The sequence below is a fragment of the Penicillium soppii genome, assembly GCF_028829465.1.
Source record: "Penicillium soppii strain IBT 18220 chromosome Unknown utg000001l, whole genome shotgun sequence".
Taxonomy (NCBI): Eukaryota; Fungi; Ascomycota; class Eurotiomycetes; order Eurotiales; family Aspergillaceae; genus Penicillium; species Penicillium soppii.
The window spans coordinates 3,403,582-3,419,912 of NW_026643231.1; the positions used below are offsets into that span (position 1 = coordinate 3,403,582).

The 16,331-nt window shown below is 47.7% G+C and overlaps 6 protein-coding genes across 6 annotated transcripts; 4 read left to right on the forward strand and 2 right to left on the reverse strand.

The window, feature by feature from the left end:
* Nucleotides 1-431: 431 nt before the first annotated feature.
* On the forward strand, nucleotides 432-2,126 carry N7529_001296 (Carboxylesterase type B; the record flags this gene model as incomplete). Its single annotated transcript, XM_057236827.1, has 1 exon — nucleotides 432-2,126. The coding sequence occupies one exon, from the start codon at nucleotides 432-434 to the stop codon at nucleotides 2,124-2,126; it is 1,695 nt and encodes a 564-aa protein (XP_057103630.1).
* Nucleotides 2,127-2,342: 216 nt separating this feature from the next.
* N7529_001297 (putative alpha-amylase) lies at nucleotides 2,343-4,716 on the reverse strand (the record flags this gene model as incomplete). The annotated part of the gene is made up of 9 exons (XM_057236828.1): nucleotides 2,343-3,002; nucleotides 3,047-3,287; nucleotides 3,343-3,489; nucleotides 3,537-3,699; nucleotides 3,746-3,974; nucleotides 4,027-4,135; nucleotides 4,189-4,304; nucleotides 4,359-4,397; nucleotides 4,453-4,716. Coding segments are annotated over 9 exons (1,968 nt in total), but the record flags the coding sequence as incomplete, so codon positions are not given.
* An 824-nt stretch (nucleotides 4,717-5,540) lies between these two features.
* N7529_001298 (putative glucan 1,4-alpha-glucosidase) lies at nucleotides 5,541-7,668 on the forward strand (the record flags this gene model as incomplete). The annotated part of the gene is made up of 5 exons (XM_057236829.1): nucleotides 5,541-5,775; nucleotides 5,833-6,116; nucleotides 6,163-6,259; nucleotides 6,309-6,946; nucleotides 6,997-7,668. 5 exons carry the CDS (start codon nucleotides 5,541-5,543, stop codon nucleotides 7,666-7,668), a joined length of 1,926 nt encoding a protein of 641 aa, XP_057103632.1.
* A 679-nt stretch (nucleotides 7,669-8,347) lies between these two features.
* On the reverse strand, nucleotides 8,348-10,228 carry N7529_001299 (uncharacterized protein; the record flags this gene model as incomplete). Its single annotated transcript, XM_057236830.1, has 6 exons — nucleotides 8,348-8,415; nucleotides 8,470-9,407; nucleotides 9,454-9,672; nucleotides 9,724-9,806; nucleotides 9,854-9,990; nucleotides 10,051-10,228. The coding sequence occupies 6 exons, from the start codon at nucleotides 10,226-10,228 to the stop codon at nucleotides 8,348-8,350; spliced, it is 1,623 nt and encodes a 540-aa protein (XP_057103633.1).
* A 666-nt stretch (nucleotides 10,229-10,894) lies between these two features.
* Nucleotides 10,895-12,850, forward strand: N7529_001300 (sulfatase family protein; the record flags this gene model as incomplete). The annotated part of the gene is made up of 4 exons (XM_057236831.1): nucleotides 10,895-11,710; nucleotides 11,771-12,257; nucleotides 12,316-12,437; nucleotides 12,500-12,850. The coding sequence occupies 4 exons, from the start codon at nucleotides 10,895-10,897 to the stop codon at nucleotides 12,848-12,850; spliced, it is 1,776 nt and encodes a 591-aa protein (XP_057103634.1).
* A 1,637-nt stretch (nucleotides 12,851-14,487) lies between these two features.
* N7529_001301 (uncharacterized protein) lies at nucleotides 14,488-16,153 on the forward strand (the record flags this gene model as incomplete). The annotated part of the gene is made up of 5 exons (XM_057236832.1): nucleotides 14,488-14,609; nucleotides 14,670-15,178; nucleotides 15,236-15,632; nucleotides 15,685-15,837; nucleotides 15,886-16,153. The coding sequence occupies 5 exons, from the start codon at nucleotides 14,488-14,490 to the stop codon at nucleotides 16,151-16,153; spliced, it is 1,449 nt and encodes a 482-aa protein (XP_057103635.1).
* Between the last annotated feature and the right edge of the window lie 178 nt (nucleotides 16,154-16,331).

A 16,331-nucleotide genomic window follows, 5' to 3' on the forward strand; every position in this document is an offset into this window, starting at 1 on the left:
CTCGGTGCATTGTGCGCAAGACACATTTATGCTATCCAAACACATTGCTTGGATTATCTTACCGTGCCCCGCGATCACCTGGATATTCTGTGCTAATCTGTGATAACTCAGCCGCATGATATTACGGCCTCATGATCAGAACTCGGTCCAACTTCCCTTTCGAGTTGCGGCCATGCATATGAGCTGGTTGCGGGCCATGTCGAACGCCAAAGCCAACTGCAAGCAGAACAGGGATATGTAACTTTACTTCGAACACCCATATTCTTTTGATATCGGCAGTACTCTGTCATGACCGAATCCGGGGTTAGGTTTGAGGCCACATTCTATATCTACCCCTTCGTTGCCCACCCGACACGAGGATTGCAAGCAAGGGCGAAAGGTAATCCTCTCCGAAATTGAAGCTTTTTGATCAGCCTAGGGAGGCTGTCATGATGTCTTCCATTTTGAAGCTATTGTTGGCCACACTACCTTTGGTTCTAGCTGCACCGGCATCAAACAAAAGGGCAGATGGTCCAACAGTCGTCATCTCCAAACCTGATGCCACTGTTATTGGTGTATCGGCCAACAACGTGGATAGCTTCAATGGTATCCCGTTCGCATTGCCCCCGACCGGTTCCAATCGGTTGAAGCCGCCTCGACCAATTGAAACGTCCCCCGAAATAATACAGGCTACTTTGCCTGCAAAGTCCTGTCCACAATTCACGTTAAGCACCGACACAAGCGATCTTCCCACCTCTATCATCGCTGAAGTCGGTAATATCCCAATCTTTCAGGCGATCAAAAATTCAGGCGAGGATTGTTTGACCTTGAACGTGCGCCGGCCAGCCGGTACGAAGCCGGATGCGAAACTCCCGGTGTTGGTCTGGATTTATGGCGGGGGCTTTGAACAAGGTTCGATCACAACATACGATGGCGCAGCTTTTGTGGCAAGCTCTGTGTCACTAGGTATGCCTGTCATCTATGTTGCTATGAACTATCGCCTCGGAGGGTTTGGTTTCTTGCCCGGTGCGGAGGTCCTTGAAGATGGCTCGGCGAATCTCGGTCTTTTAGATCAGCGCTTAGCTCTAGAATGGGTCGCAGACAACATTGCAGCATTTGGAGGCGATCCGACAAAAGTGACTATTTGGGGAGAGTCTGCCGGCGCGATCTCGGTCTTCGACCAGATGGCACTGTACGATGGCGACAACACATATAATGGTTCCCCGCTATTCCGAGGCGGAATTATGGATTCTGGTTGTATTGCGTCTGCGAATCCAGTGGACGGCGTAAAGGGCCAAGCTGTGTACGACACCGTGGTCAAGAATGCCGGGTGCGATGGCGCCACTGACACACTTGCATGTCTGCGAGGACTCGATTATACCAAATTCCTCAATGCCGCAAATTCTGTTCCAGGAATTCTGGGTTATAATTCCGTCGCCGAATCATATTTGCCACGACCCGATGGTTATCTATTGACCGAGTCTCCGGACCAGTTGGCCGCGAAGGGCAAATATGCATCAGTTCCATTCATCATCGGCGACCAAGAAGATGAAGGAACTATCTTTGCCTTGACTCAGAAAAATCTGACAACAACGAACGATATAGTTGACTATCTACAAACGCTTTACTTCTTCGATGCCTCTCGACAACAAATCACGGATCTGGTTGCCACTTATCAAGATATTCAGGAAGATGGATCGCCCTTCCGTACTGGAACCTCGAACAACTGGTATCCACAATTCAAACGACTTTCGGCCATCCTCGGCGACCTTTCGTTTACTCTTACGCGCCGAGTCTTCTTGAACTACGCCCTGAAAGCAAAGCCGAATGTCCGTTTTTGGTCCTACCTCTCGTCATATAATCATTCATTGCCTTTTCTGGGAACCTTCCATGGATCCGACATCTTGCAGTTGTTCTTTGGAATTCAGCCGAACTACGCATCTAAGTCTATTCACGCATACTACCTGTCCTTTGTCTATGAGCAGGATCCTAATTCCAGGGCTGGCAATTACATGGACTGGCCACAGTGGAGTAACAATCAGTCATTGATGAACTTCTTCAATGACCATGGGGCTTTGCTGCAGGATAACTTCCGCCAGGACACTTATGAATTCTTGACAGCGAATTTTGCCTCTTTCCATATCTGAGGCTGTACAGAGAGACGCTTGAACAGTTATGAATCATGTTTACGGGCTCTACGCATGATGACATGTTTTGATTAGTCGTTAGTTTGAGAATAACTTCCAAAAGGTAGCATAGGAAGTAGTGAATACCACAATGTCATTCAACTTCTAACGATATATCGCCCTATCAGGTTGAATTATAGTTCGTCCTACCAAAGGCTACAAATACTAATACCAAAACTATCTCCATGTGGCACTCACAGTAGCAGTGGCTCCAGTGCACCCAGTTGGAACCGTGTACGAGCGATTAGGATCACTTTCCCAAGTGACAGATGTAGACCCACTCGTTTTCTCCACAAATTTATATTGGAATGTAGTTCCAACAGGGAGCGTGATTGTCACTTGCCACAGAGGATTGGATGAGGTGTAGCTGCTGGCAGATAATGCAACCGCACTACTGGTGTCCCAGCTACCGAGTTGGCTGATGGACCCTGAGATATAAACATTCTGCCCATAATTGGTCGTTACTAGCTCTTTGAATAAGACTGGCAAAGCGGTCGCTTGCGTGCAGCTGGTTCCTGTGGTGGTTGAGGTTGAGGTTGTGGTTGCTACATTGGTGGTGGTCGTTGATACCGCTGAGCCACAGAGACCAGTGGCGGATGCTGACAGAATCAGAGCGCGAGGAAGCCCGGATGCCATCGGTACGGGGATGTTTCCGCTCGAATCAACCGTTATAGACGTGCAGGTGTATAGCTCTGTCAACTTGGTGCCTGATGATAGCCCGCTGCCGGTCAATGACAATGTGTATGATGACCCTGAAGTCCCATAATTGGATAGCACTGTTATCACAGAACCCTTCTTCATGGCTAGAGTATGGGTGTCTTGATAGAAAGGGGAATTCTGATTTTGTTAATTTTGTCTAGAAATTGGAGTTATTGATGTACCTTCGTGGTGATGTAACTGGAATCTGATGAGACTGCAAGCTTGCGAATCTTGTTCGTGGTGGCAATCCACTGGTAAAGCTCCGCAGTGGTTGAATATCCTGAAAGCCAGGTGGCCTCTCGGTTGGCAGGATCATTGCCACCACTGTAGTGTTGTTCCTGACCGGCATATATAATGGGAATCCCGTCGGATAAGAATACAAACGAAATCACATTTTTCGCTTGCGAGTAGTCACTCGTGTAACTGCTTTCGTAATTAGCAAGTCTTCTACTTCATTTGCAAACAACTTTGCTCTTACCTGGCGAAACGTGGGTTGTCGTGGTTTTCAATAAAATTTCCGAGGAGGGTTGAGTCAGCGCAGTCAGAGGCAACGGTGTTGATCATGTTATAGAGGTCGCTGATGCTTCCACTGGAAGACTCGAATGCGTAGAGAAGTTGATAGTAACTGAATAGTCAGTATGTCTTCAAACCAAATGAGAAGGATGAACTTACATCGGATAATTCAATACGCCATCGATGTAATTTTGGTAGTCGCAAGTATAGGCTGGATCACCATCAAATATCTCGCCGACAGCGTAAACGCCTGCAGCGTCGTTGTAACCGGGCCAGAATGACTTTTGTACATGCTTCACGGTATCGACACGGAGCCCATCGACTTAACTGGTCAGAAATAAGTTTCATGGTGTGGAAGTTTGACGTACTAGAATAATTCGACACCAGGTCTGCGATCCAATCATACCAGAGAGTCTGAACTGAGGTTTGCGTTGTATCCAGATCCGGCAGCGACACAGTCGTGTCTCCAAGCCAGCAATCCTCGACATTCGACTGGTTGTCATAGTTGCTGATCAGGCAGTACGAGTGAAAGTACGATGATGAGCTGAATGGCTTGAAGACACTATAATCCACACTACTGCCGATTCCAGCGTATCCCTATATAGCATTAGAACAATTCCATATTGACGACACTTAGGGAATCACCTACCATGTGGTTCGCCACAACATCCACCATGAGGTACATGCCTCGGGCATGTAACGCTTTTGAAAGGGCTTTAATGTCAGCAGCAGTGCCATGGTTGGAGTTGACATTATATCTATTGGAGTTAGCTGGCGGTAAGAGTTGTGGTGAAGGCCCTTCATAGCTTACATGTCTTGTTGCCAGTATCCATGGAAAGCCTCGCCGTCGCCGGTATTTCCAGACAACTGCTCTGTTACCGGAGTGATCCAAATGGCAGTAAATCCCATCCCTTGGATATAGTCCAACTGATGAGGATGTTAGATCAATTGCTCCAGAGGCATGTAGAGTACAACACGTACATGATTGATGATGCCCTGCCAGCTGCCACCGCAATAGATCTAACATTTTTTAGCTATGTTTGTACATTGATCACAGAGAAAGGTGTGTACGAACACGATCACCGGTGTTGCAAGCGGCAGTCGTAGAATTGTCATCACGTCCAAACCGATCGGTGAGCAAAAAGTAGATTGATTGACTGCGCCATTCAGCAGGGGTCAGACCCATCACCAGCTGTCCTAACAGCAAGGCTGCGGCAAACGCAAATTTAATCATATTTTCAGCAATAAATGGGGTGATATTACCCAGTAATTTTGGGTCCTCGGAAGACCTGACGAGCCATGATGGCAGTTCAACTCCTGGGTTTATATCTTTGCTGCCCTAGCAGCCAAGCCATCAAGTCATTACACGATAGAATCGAATCCTCGTAAGCTAATGCATAAGCGTTGGAATACAAGGTTTCCGTAATTCCAATCCAATCGGCTGAATAGAACTTGGCAATTGGACGATATCCCGACGACTTCATCTCGCTAGCATTTTAGTACAATATATGAAACTTCTAAATTCCCTCAAAGTTTCTATGCCGGCCCGACATACTAAGAACATACCTGAAGAAACCTGGGCAATTCATTTCGGTCATACCGGCACTGAAAAGCTGCATGAAATTAGCCCCGCGCCAGTCTATAAACGGGCGATCCTCCGAGGCTTAGCAGTCTCCCCGCCGGCGTTCTTCACGGCTCCACACTTTCAAGGAAGTCTATCGGCTGAATAAACCCCACGATGCAGAAAGATTCATGTCAGGTTCACATGCAAGTCATTCCCTGCCAAAGCGCCACTCAATTCCCCAGTTGACCGTGCCTGGAAGAGTTGGATGCGCGTCAGTGATTGGTGGTCACCAGCCCCTCACAAAGACAGGGGACGGATATTCTGCGGGGTTTTATGTCGGAGATGACGAGGCGACACCTTGAAGGCGTTAGTCGAAGCTTGGCCTGGGTATGCCGATTTAAGCCGAGTTCTAGTGTTATGCACGCAGCAGAAGCGAGATGGTGATCTCCGCTCCAACTGCAAGCCTCTGCAAATAGTGTGATGGGATGCGATGTTTATGCAGATACATTGCGACCGAGCTAATTTTCGGGTCTTGACATAAAATATAAAAAGCACGATGGGCCCCGTGTTCTTGATCTTAATCAAACACATCTCTTGACATGGCCCCCCGATTTTGGACTGCGCTTTGGGCGCTTACTGTCGGTCAGGCTGTGATCGCTGCGCCACAGATCGCCTTGGCACCTCGCGCAACGGGTAGTCTGGATACCTGGTTGGCAGCTGAGACAACAGTCGCCAGACAAGGTATCCTGAACAACATCGGTTCAGCTGGCGCGTATTCCGCGAGCGCCAAGCCGGGAATTGTGATCGCCAGTCCGAGTACCTCCAGTCCGGATTGTAAGATTGTCCGTCAAAGACACCGGAAAATAAAAAAAGCGCTAATTGTGGAAACAGATTACTATACTTGGACTCGCGACTCGGCTCTGGTGTTCAAGACCTTGGTGGATTTGTTTAAGAATGGTGACACTGCGCTCCTTGATGTGATCGAAGAATATATTAGCGCACAGGCCTATATTCAAACCGTCTCCAACCCTTCCGGTGGCCTATCCAGTGGTGGATTGGGCGAACCCAAGTTCAACGTTGATGAGACTGCTTTCACTGGCTCTTGGGGACGCCCACAGCGTGATGGGCCGGCTCTGCGTGCAACCGCCCTGATATCATTTGGAGAATGGCTGATTGTGAGTTGCGAAGTTCAAATTTGTGGAAAACCTCTAATAACTTCAGGACAATGGATACACTACCTATGCGACCAGCATTGTTTGGCCAATCGTACGCAACGATCTCTCTTACGTTGCTCAGTACTGGAATCAAACTGGATATGGTAAGCATGACTGGACACTCGCGGATGAGCCTTACTAATGGGAGTATAGATCTCTGGGAAGAAGTCTCCGGCTCCTCTTTCTTCACCATTGCGGCTCAGCATCGTGCCTTGGTTGAAGGTAGCACTTTTGCTAGTAAAGTTGGTGCCTCGTGTTCATACTGCGATTCTCAGGCGCCCCAGGTGCTGTGCTTCTTGCAATCTTTCTGGACTGGCTCTTACACATTGGCCAACTTTGGCGGTGGCCGCTCTGGTAAAGATGCAAACACCCTCCTTGGAAGTATTCACACATTTGACCCCGAAGCTGGTTGCGATGACACTACATTCCAACCTTGCTCAGCCCGAGCCTTGGCGAACCACAAGGCAGTGACCGACTCTTTCCGGTCGGTATACACCATCAACTCTGGTATTGCTGCGGGTAAGGCTGTCTCTGTTGGCCGTTACTCCGAGGATTCTTACTACAATGGAAACCCTTGGTATTTGTGTACTCTTGCTGCAGCTGAGCAGCTGTACGACGCTCTCTACACTTGGAACCGGATTGGCTCATTGACTATCACTTCTGTCTCCTTGAGCTTTTTCACGGATTTGTATAGTTCCGCCGCTGTTGGCACTTACTCCTCATCTAGCGCTGCATACTCTTCGATCGTTAGTGCGGTTAAGACCTATGCCGACGGCTACGTCAGCATTGTGGTAAGTTTTATTTCAGAACTACTGCTGAACTCCCCTAACACTCCTTTCAGGAAAGCTATGCCTTGACGAATGGCTCCATGTCCGAGCAATTTTCCAAGTCGGATGGCTCTCAACTCTCGGCCCGTGACTTGACTTGGTCATACGCAGCTTTGCTCACTGCGAACGAGCGCCGAAATGGGGTCGTCCCCGCACCATGGGGCGAGACAGCTGCCAGCAGTGTCCCGGCTCAGTGCAGTTCCACCTCTGCTACTGGAACCTTCAGCACTGCTACCAACACCGCCTGGCCATCGACTCTGACAAGCGGAACGGGGAGCGGAACCACCACAACCGGCACCGGAACTACCACAAAGGCAACTACCACCACATCTACCAAGACCACTTCGACTACTACTTCATGCTCCACCCCCACTGCGGTGGCAGTGACATTTGATGTGATTGCTACGACTGTTTATGGCGAAAACATCAAGCTCGCTGGATCCATCTCCCAGCTTGGCTCATGGGATACTAGCAGCGCTATCGCTCTCAGTGCTTCCTCTTATACTACCAGCAACCATTTGTGGTATGTGACGGTGACACTTCCCGCTGGCTCTACCTTCACCTATAAGTATATTCGGGTTGAGAGTGACGGGTCAATTCAGTGGGAGAGTGATCCGAACCTGTCATACACAGTTCCTCAAACCTGTGGTACTTCGGCTGTCACGATCAGCGATACTTGGAGATGAGGAGGTGATGGACAGCGCTCAAACCTCGATCCTCTCTGCTTCAGCAGGTGTTAAGCGGATGGGTCCATGTGTCAGTCTAAACCAAGTTCAAATATCTTTCCAATTCTCGCTTGTTGATAGGCATAGGACATTGAACAAGATTGTCATTTTTGAACGTCGGGATTTGATTTCGAACTATCTCACGTATACATGGTGTCTGAAAGTCATAGAATATATCAATCCATAAGAGGGGCTGTAGTCAGCGCATCAGTCATCCTAAAGAAAACCAACGCTCTGGGAGGAAGTTTTGGGGTTTAACAAACTGCAATCTCTGACCCATGTCTTAGTGGTATTCAAGACTTCCCAGGACAGCAGGAATACAACGTTTTCCTCTCTTCCTACTTTACTTCCTTTCCTCAGTATTCTACATAGCCGATTTCCTTTTCCTAGCCCCTCTATTCTATGGGACCTCATGTCCCGTTCTTCGATGTCTTGGTTACAGTCGACCAACATGCACGCTCAGGGAGTTATTCAATTTGTAGACAAGGCCTTGTGAAATGTTCTGCACGATTGATTTATGCATTCGTGACTTTTCCAAATTTGCAGACTTTCGGGCAAACTCATTTTTGGTATTATTTTTGAAAAGTTATGGATGTGAAAGGGTTAGGACCTTTTACCAAATGATAAGTGGAGTTTGACTCTATATCTCGTGATGCGCTACGAACAGCCCTGTAAAGGATGCTAAAAGGGAACAAGCGAGAGACACCACTGCCGACGTATCAGTATTAAAGCAAAGCAGGAATCTTTTACGGTTAAACTTACGATAAGTATGCTTCAAGCCGGAGACATAACATTCAACCACAATCTCTCTCACCTTGCCAGTCAGCTGAGCAATGTACCCCGTATCAGCCATAGCCCGCCGAATGACGATTTTAGCATCGGGTCCGTGGAGACTTTTCTTCAGTTGTCTTTGGAACTCCATGCCAAGAACAGAGTTCGATGTTGTTACTCCAGCCGTCATAGAAAATCCAACGAGAAGCATGAATCCTGCTGTTGCCATTGCCACTTCCTCAGGTGGAATCATCGCGGTCATTGCAACGAATGCTGAAGCCGATGCAATGCCTGTTCCCAGTCCACCTGGCAGGATAAATAGTGACTCCCAAAATCCGGTATGTCCATCCCAGCGGAGGTAGAGTAAACTATAGGAGATGGATGCGACCAGACCTGCTATCACAAGCAGGACTTTGAAGTGTCCAGTTCGGCGGATGAATATTCCTGCCATCAGTCCACCGAGGGTATTTCCCACGACAGCGGGAACGAGATGACCACCTGCGGCTGTCGTTGACGCGCGCTGTGTTACTTGAAAATAGAGCGGGACGGAGAACATCATTCCTAGCTGGGCGGTGATTTGGAGTGCACCGATTATGTATGCGGCTGAGACGTTGGTACGACGGAGGATGCGGAGATTGAAGATAGGTTCGCGTGCGACATAGGCTTCAACGAGAACGAACATCACTAAGAGGGTGACTCCACCGCCTCCTAAAAGTGCTGTCCACCATGATCTCCAAGGGAAGGATTTGCCGCCTTGGTCGAGGAGAAGGGTCATGGCCACAATAGATGATCCAAGAAGACCTGTTCCGAGGAAGTCGACTTTGGCGAATTTGCTGTCCTTGGAGGTATCGATCTTCTCTCCGACACCGAGTTTGGTGATTACCAGTACTGCAGCGAGAGCAAGGAATGGAGCTTGAAGGATGAACAACCTATACTGTGTTAGAGAATATTCAGTCGAAATCGGGCTATACATACCATCTCCATCCGATCGTATCACTCAACCATCCACCGAGTGGACCTCCGAGACTTCGACCGAGTGTCATGGCAATATTCACATATGCCCGCCATGTTGCAATTTCACGCTTGGGCACAATATCCGTGATAATAATCGAACTGATCGTCATGATTCCCGCACCGCCCATTCCACTGATCGCGCGACCAAGAATAACCAGCCACATATTCGTTCCGATGCCGCTATCGATGTTCAATATCCACTCTGCGCAATTTGGATGTGTTTCAACTCACCTCATGATACACCCGAAGGCGAAGAGGAAATAAGAGAGCAACAGAAGCGGTTTGCGACCGTAGATATCACTCAGTTTACCATACTGTCGCCCATTAGCGAAACCCCTCTGAAGACACCGCGTTTACTTACCATCGGCTGTGCCGCGCATAAACCCAGCGTGTATCCGGTGGACAACCAACTCGCGTCGCGCAAACGATTGAACTCAGAGGCGATCCGGCCTGCGGCCGCCATGACGAGTGTCGCATCGGCATTGGATATGAATTCACCTATCGCGGATTAACATCTTGACATCTGCTTGTTACTTGGAGTGTGCGACATGATATTACCAACTAGCAGCACTGCAATAATCGTTGCGACACCAGTCAAAGGCTTCACCTTCGAGTCTGTATCCGATTGCGGAAGCAAGGGACTTTCCTCGTCGCGTGCGCCATTCTCATTGATTGACGGAAACTCGGCTACGCCCTCTGACGATGAAGTTGCTTGCCCATCAATATTGACGGCCATTGTGATTGAAATACAGTCGGGTTCGTGATAAGATTTCAAGGGTCTCTCGGGGAGAATAGTGTATATGGTAAAACCAATTCGGTAATCCCGACCCTCGCTTGGTAACAACTTGACGCGGATACTCTCACGCCATGGCTTTAATGAGATTTAATAATCAAACAATCCAATTTAGAGGCAATTAAATAAAATAACAGCCGAAGTGAAGTGGCGTAGTGTTCTCATCGCGATGCCAAAGCACGCAATGGATCCAGATCCGCGGATCCACTCTATACTTCTTGTTTGGTGAGATTTGAATGTTTTTCAAATACAAAATAGAAAAGCATATGAGAGTCAATGAGAATACAAAACAACAAGCAATTATAGAAGTCGAGATTGCCTCTCCGATTAGGTTGCACTACGTGTTACGATCCAAGGTTACACAGCATGTGTAGTTTGTTTTCTATTGTTTTGTATACAAACTCCTCCTCAATGCCCGCCCTCCCGAGGTGCCCGCTAGCCATCGGCATCTACGGCGATCGCCATTGACGCTAACGATGGCATCATTCCTCTATCTCCACATCGAATTCTCCAGATTTGCCGAGCGTCAAGTTTCCAGTCACCGCCTTGGCATGATATTGTTCCATAACCGTCGGGTTTCCCATTCACAAGCACTCATCCCTAGCAGCCATGAAATTAGTTACCGCGTTTGCCGGCCTGATCGCCGCAGCTGAAGGAGCGGCGCTCACCAATCTGCAAAACAACCTCCAATCCGCCGTTCAGACAGTCCTTAAACACAGCGAGTCGCAATCCCGCAAACCAAATATTCTATTCGTGATCACAGACGACCAGGATCTCGAACTCGACTCGATCAACTACACACCGCTGATCTCGAAACACATTCGCGATGAAGGAACTTTCTTCAGGAACCACTTTGTAACAACTGCACTATGCTGTCCGTCTCGGGTCAGTCTTTGGACCGGTCGCCAGGCGCATAATACCAATGTGACAGATGTGCACCCACCGTACGGTGGATATCCCAAGTTCGTGGAGCGCGGATTCAATGATGATTTCTTGCCGGTTTGGTTGCAAAATGCTGGGTATGATACTTATTACACGGGCAAAATGTTCAACGCTCATACCGTGGAGAATTATCATTCACCGCATATTAATGGGTTCAATGGCTCGGATTTTTTGCTGGACCCTTACACCTACTCTTACTTGAATTCGACTTATCAGCGCAATCGCGACGAGCCAGTCAGTCATGAGGGTGAACATACTATTGATGTGATTACAAGGAAAGCCTTGTCCTTCTTGGATGATGCCCTAGATGGCGAGAGACCGTTCTTCCTTGCTGTTTCGCCTGTGGCGCCCCACTCAAATGTTGATCCGGGGGCTATTGCCTCGGGTCAAATCTATATGTCAGCTCCTATTCCATTGCAGCGTCATGAGCATTTATTCGAGGATGTCAGAGTGCCACGCAATAAGAATTTCAATCCAGACCAGGTATGTGCATGAACTACAGCTGTTTTTGAAATATGATCGGCTATTCTGACGCCTTTGCAGCCAAGCGGGGTTAGTTGGGTTCGGGATCTGCCGAAGCAGAACCAATCGGTTATCGATTATAATGATCACTTTTACCGGTCTCGTCTACGCGCGCTGCAGGGAGTTGATGAGTTGGTTGATTCTCTCATCACCAAACTTGAGGACAGTGATCAGCTAGAGAATACATACGTTATCTACACTTCTGACAACGGATTCCACATCGGTCAGCACCGCCTGCCACCCGGGAAGACTTGTGGTTTTGAGGAGGACATCCGGGTTCCTCTTTTTATTCGGGGACCCGGGGTTCCCAAGGGCCATGTTCAGGATGCGGTGACTACCCATGTGGACCTGGCACCCACCTTCTTCCATTTGGCAGGTATTCCAGCTAGGGAGGATTTCGATGGCACTGCCATTCCTATTACACCTGACTTTGATGGAGAAAGGCATGAACATGTCACAGTGGAATTCTGGGGCTCTGCGGTTGTGGAAGGTATCTTCAGTGGTATTGGTTTGTGCTCTCATCTCTTCTATTGTACCATTAAATCGCGACGCTAACGTCTTCATAGGTCCCGGAGGCTCAACCATGATCCCCAACAATACTTACAAATCTGTTCGCTTATTGGGCGAAGGATACAACTTGTACTATTCTGTATGGTGCAACAACGAACACGAGCTCTATGATTTGTCGGTTAGTTACTGCCAAACATAGATATATGAAGCAATTGGATGGAAGCAGCTAATAGATCCTAGATTGATCCTTATCAACTGAACAACCTATACCCGACCACACCAAGTGCAAATGAGGACGAACCTCAAATTCTCGGACGCAGTCTGACACAAGCTATCAACCGGCTTGACGCACTCCTGATGGTCCTCAAGTCTTGCCAAGGGGTGACATGCATCCAGCCCTGGGATGTCTTGCAGCCTGTGGATGGAGTCAAGAGTCTCCAGGATGCCTTGGTGCAAGAATTCGATGGCTTTTATGCGGCGCAACCTCAGGTTTCCTTCGACTGGTGTGATAAGGGATATATTGTTGAAGCGGAAGGGCCGCAGGTGCCATTGACCAGTCGCTATGGTGTGTCATGGGATGTGTGGGTGTAGCACAAAAATTACCCAAGCAAAATAGCTGATATTTTACTGTAAATATATCCATATCCTAGAACACTGTTCTTTCAAAAGATTCGTGCTATGGCAGTATGTTGACAATTTCCCATTGTGGTTAGCCTTAGACCTCCTTGGGGGTTTAGTGGCCACCATCTTGACAATGTCCAAGCTGTCAAATTTGGTCTTTTACCCATCCCCGGGTCCATATTAAGCACAAGAATCCACCTGGATTGGTGACTTGTTCGTCGCCATGTCTCTGCCAAACCTGCGTACTGAAATCCTCCTACTCATAGTATCATATTTACGTTAATTGATGGATATTAATGCCTTTGTCTGAATGAGCGGTCGTTACTACCTCTATGCCAAATCTAGGTTTATGTCATAAGGCCTTAAAATACGATACTAGGTCAATGCCTATAAAGCCCCATTTTAGGAAGAATCCATGAAAAGTATGTTTGAAATCAGGGAGGATGTGGGCTGCCGAAGGGGGACAACTGGAAACTGTTCAAAAGTTCATTTATGCGAGTGCAAACCCCTCCCCCAACATAGTATCGCCTGTTAAAATCCAAATGATGATCCTTTACTTCGGGTCTTACGGTTGCAGAAAGGCAAATGAGAGATATCTGCCACTCCGTATTGTTGATTTCACATTGGATAAGCCGGACGTTTGGACTTCGGATTGAACTGGCACGCGATCGGATGAGTACGGGAAATTGCTCAAGTCATTCCAAAACAAAGGATCCAGAATGGAATCTCGAGACTCTCTCGGTTGTAGTTCATTACACCAAGCCACTGAGGATTATTGTCCACGAGTGATTGATGTCCTTTCCTCAGCAATGAAGCGGATCCAAATGCAGCTGACATAGTCGGTCAAACACCACTACATTTATCAGTATTCGCGATGAACCCCTCGAAACCCCCGACGATGAACCTATCGAATATGATAATGTAGCGATCAAAAAATTACTCACCGTGGTGCTAATATTCGTGTAAGGGATGTGCGCTGGTTATGGTCTGGTTGTTTATACTATGGATTGGAACCCAGATGATTAGGCTGATCTCAACGAAATACTTAGCAAATATAGATATCTAGATATCTGAATGATATCTAAAATAGTCATAAACAAGCCATAGACCTCGGGGGCAGCACAGGAAGAATATAAATACGAACCCGACGACAGGAAGTATACAACATGGCAATTGACTTCCGGATAATCCGAGAAACTATCAGATGGTACGAAATAAAATAATAAAATAATACAACAAATGTATCAACGTGCAATGCAGTGCAATAGATGATCCAATCAAAAGAAATAAAAAATGGAGGCAAAACGTCGGCAAATGTGATCAAATACGCCCATGATTGCGCCATAACTCCCCGCCGTGTCGTGAGAAGCAAAAACATTAGCAGCCGGAAGAATTTAGATGATCTCGCGTAGAGGACTACGCAACGCATAAGGAAGGGGGCTGTCATTTCCTTCTTTTCTCCGGTCTTTTTCTTTATGATTTTCTATAAGTATGTGACCTCGCCATCTACTAAATACATCTATGGGGGTCTGTCTAGACGGAGACCGAGCTTCACATACTTCTGATTTTTGATTTCTTCTTTCGACATGAGTCTCCCTGATCGCAAGATGTCTGAAGGCATCTTAGATGAAAAGTACATTGGTGAACAAGTCACCTCGTCGCCGCCAAGTGAACCTGATCATGGTATCGTCAAGGACTGGGATGAAGAGGAGTCTGCGGTGAGGCGCAAGTATGTCCACTTCCAAGAGATGTCACAAGCATGAAAAATTATCCTGACAACCTTTGATAGAGTTGATTTTATCCTCATTCCTATCCTCGCTGTCGCTTTCTTCGCTTTGCAGATGGATCGCGGAAATATTAGCGCCGTTTTGACTTCGACCATTACAAAAGACCTGAACATCACCACCAACCAAATCAACATCGGTAGTCAGCTTCTCTCGGCTGGTATTGTGCTCTCGGAGATTCCTTCAAATATAATCATGCAGCGCATTGGACCTCGTATTTGGTTGTCCGGCCAGCTGTTTGCTTGGGGTTTGGTTGCGACTTTTCAGGCATTCGTTTCATCCTTCCCTGCATACTTAGTGACGAGGATCTTATTGGGTTTCTGCGAGGGTGGTTTTATTCCGTGTGCTTTGTACTACCTTTCCACATGGTACAAAAAGGATGAAACCAGTCTGCGTACTAGTTTGTTCTTCTACGGGCAGATGTTTGCCTCTGCGACATCGAGTTTGATCTCTGCTGGTCTGCTCAAGTTGAATGGTGCTTGTGGTATGGAGGGATGGAGGTGGATCTTCTTGGGTAAGCGCTCGCTTTGAATGGGTCCAGTGGACCGTGTCTAACTGCGCTTTATCCTAGTTGAGGGTTTGATCACACTCTTCATCGGAATTGTCTTCACCCTGCTTGTTCCTCCCTCAGCTGGCGATGGCCGCCCTTTGATTGCAGGCGGCCGTTGGAGTTACTTCACCGAGCGCGAGTCACACATCATCCGTAATCGGGTGCTTCTGGATGACCCACGCAAAGCAACAGGCCATATCCAGATTACTGGCAAGGATATCTGGCAAACCCTTAAGCAGGGGCGCATCATGCAACACGTGTTCTTGACCCTGGTCTCCATGACTGCGTTCCAAGGTATCACGCAGTACACCCCCAGCATGATCAAGGCATTGGGCTTTGACGCTGTCAAAGCGAATGCGTTAACTTCGGTCCCGGTGTATTGCAGCATGGTGTGGTTGGTTATTTTGTCTTATGCTTGGTGGGTTTTCCATCTGCTGGTCAGGTTAAATTTCGTTGCTGACTCTCTTTAGTGATAAAACAAAGCATCGTGGACCTTTCGTACTCCTAGCCATCACCTGGAATGTGATTTCCTACGCGTGTCTCCGCACAAGCAACCCACATGCCTCTCAATGGCACCGTTATGGAGTTATTGCCATCGCCAATATCTCCTACTGCAGTATGCAGTAAGTCTCATTCCCCTCCTCTGTGTTCCACCTTCTGACAATGTATAGCATTCTCAATGTCGGCTGGTTGTCCTTTTACTGCCGCACTCCTCAGGAACGAAGTGTCGCCATGGCGTTGGTAGTTATGGCCGCCAACTGTGCTGGAATTGCCGGTTCTCAGATTTTCCGTACATCTGATGCACCCAAGTATTTGCATGGTCTCACTGCAAGCGTTTCCATTGCTGGTGTTTCATGGGTGTTATGTCTTGCGCTGGGCGCACAATATTATTTCCGCCGGGAAAAGGCGGTCGCGACAGATGATGAAGCTAAGAATTAAGCTTATAAAAGTGAATAAATTTAGACGAGTTCCGCAGTTCCGATCATAATAAACGTTTCCAATGAGTGTGTTTCGGTATTTTCTTAGTTCAGCAGCCCCTTTTGCCTGGGACCCTCCATTTGACCAATGAGGATCGGGGCAATACTCATCCGGATCTGACCCAATATGAACATAATTC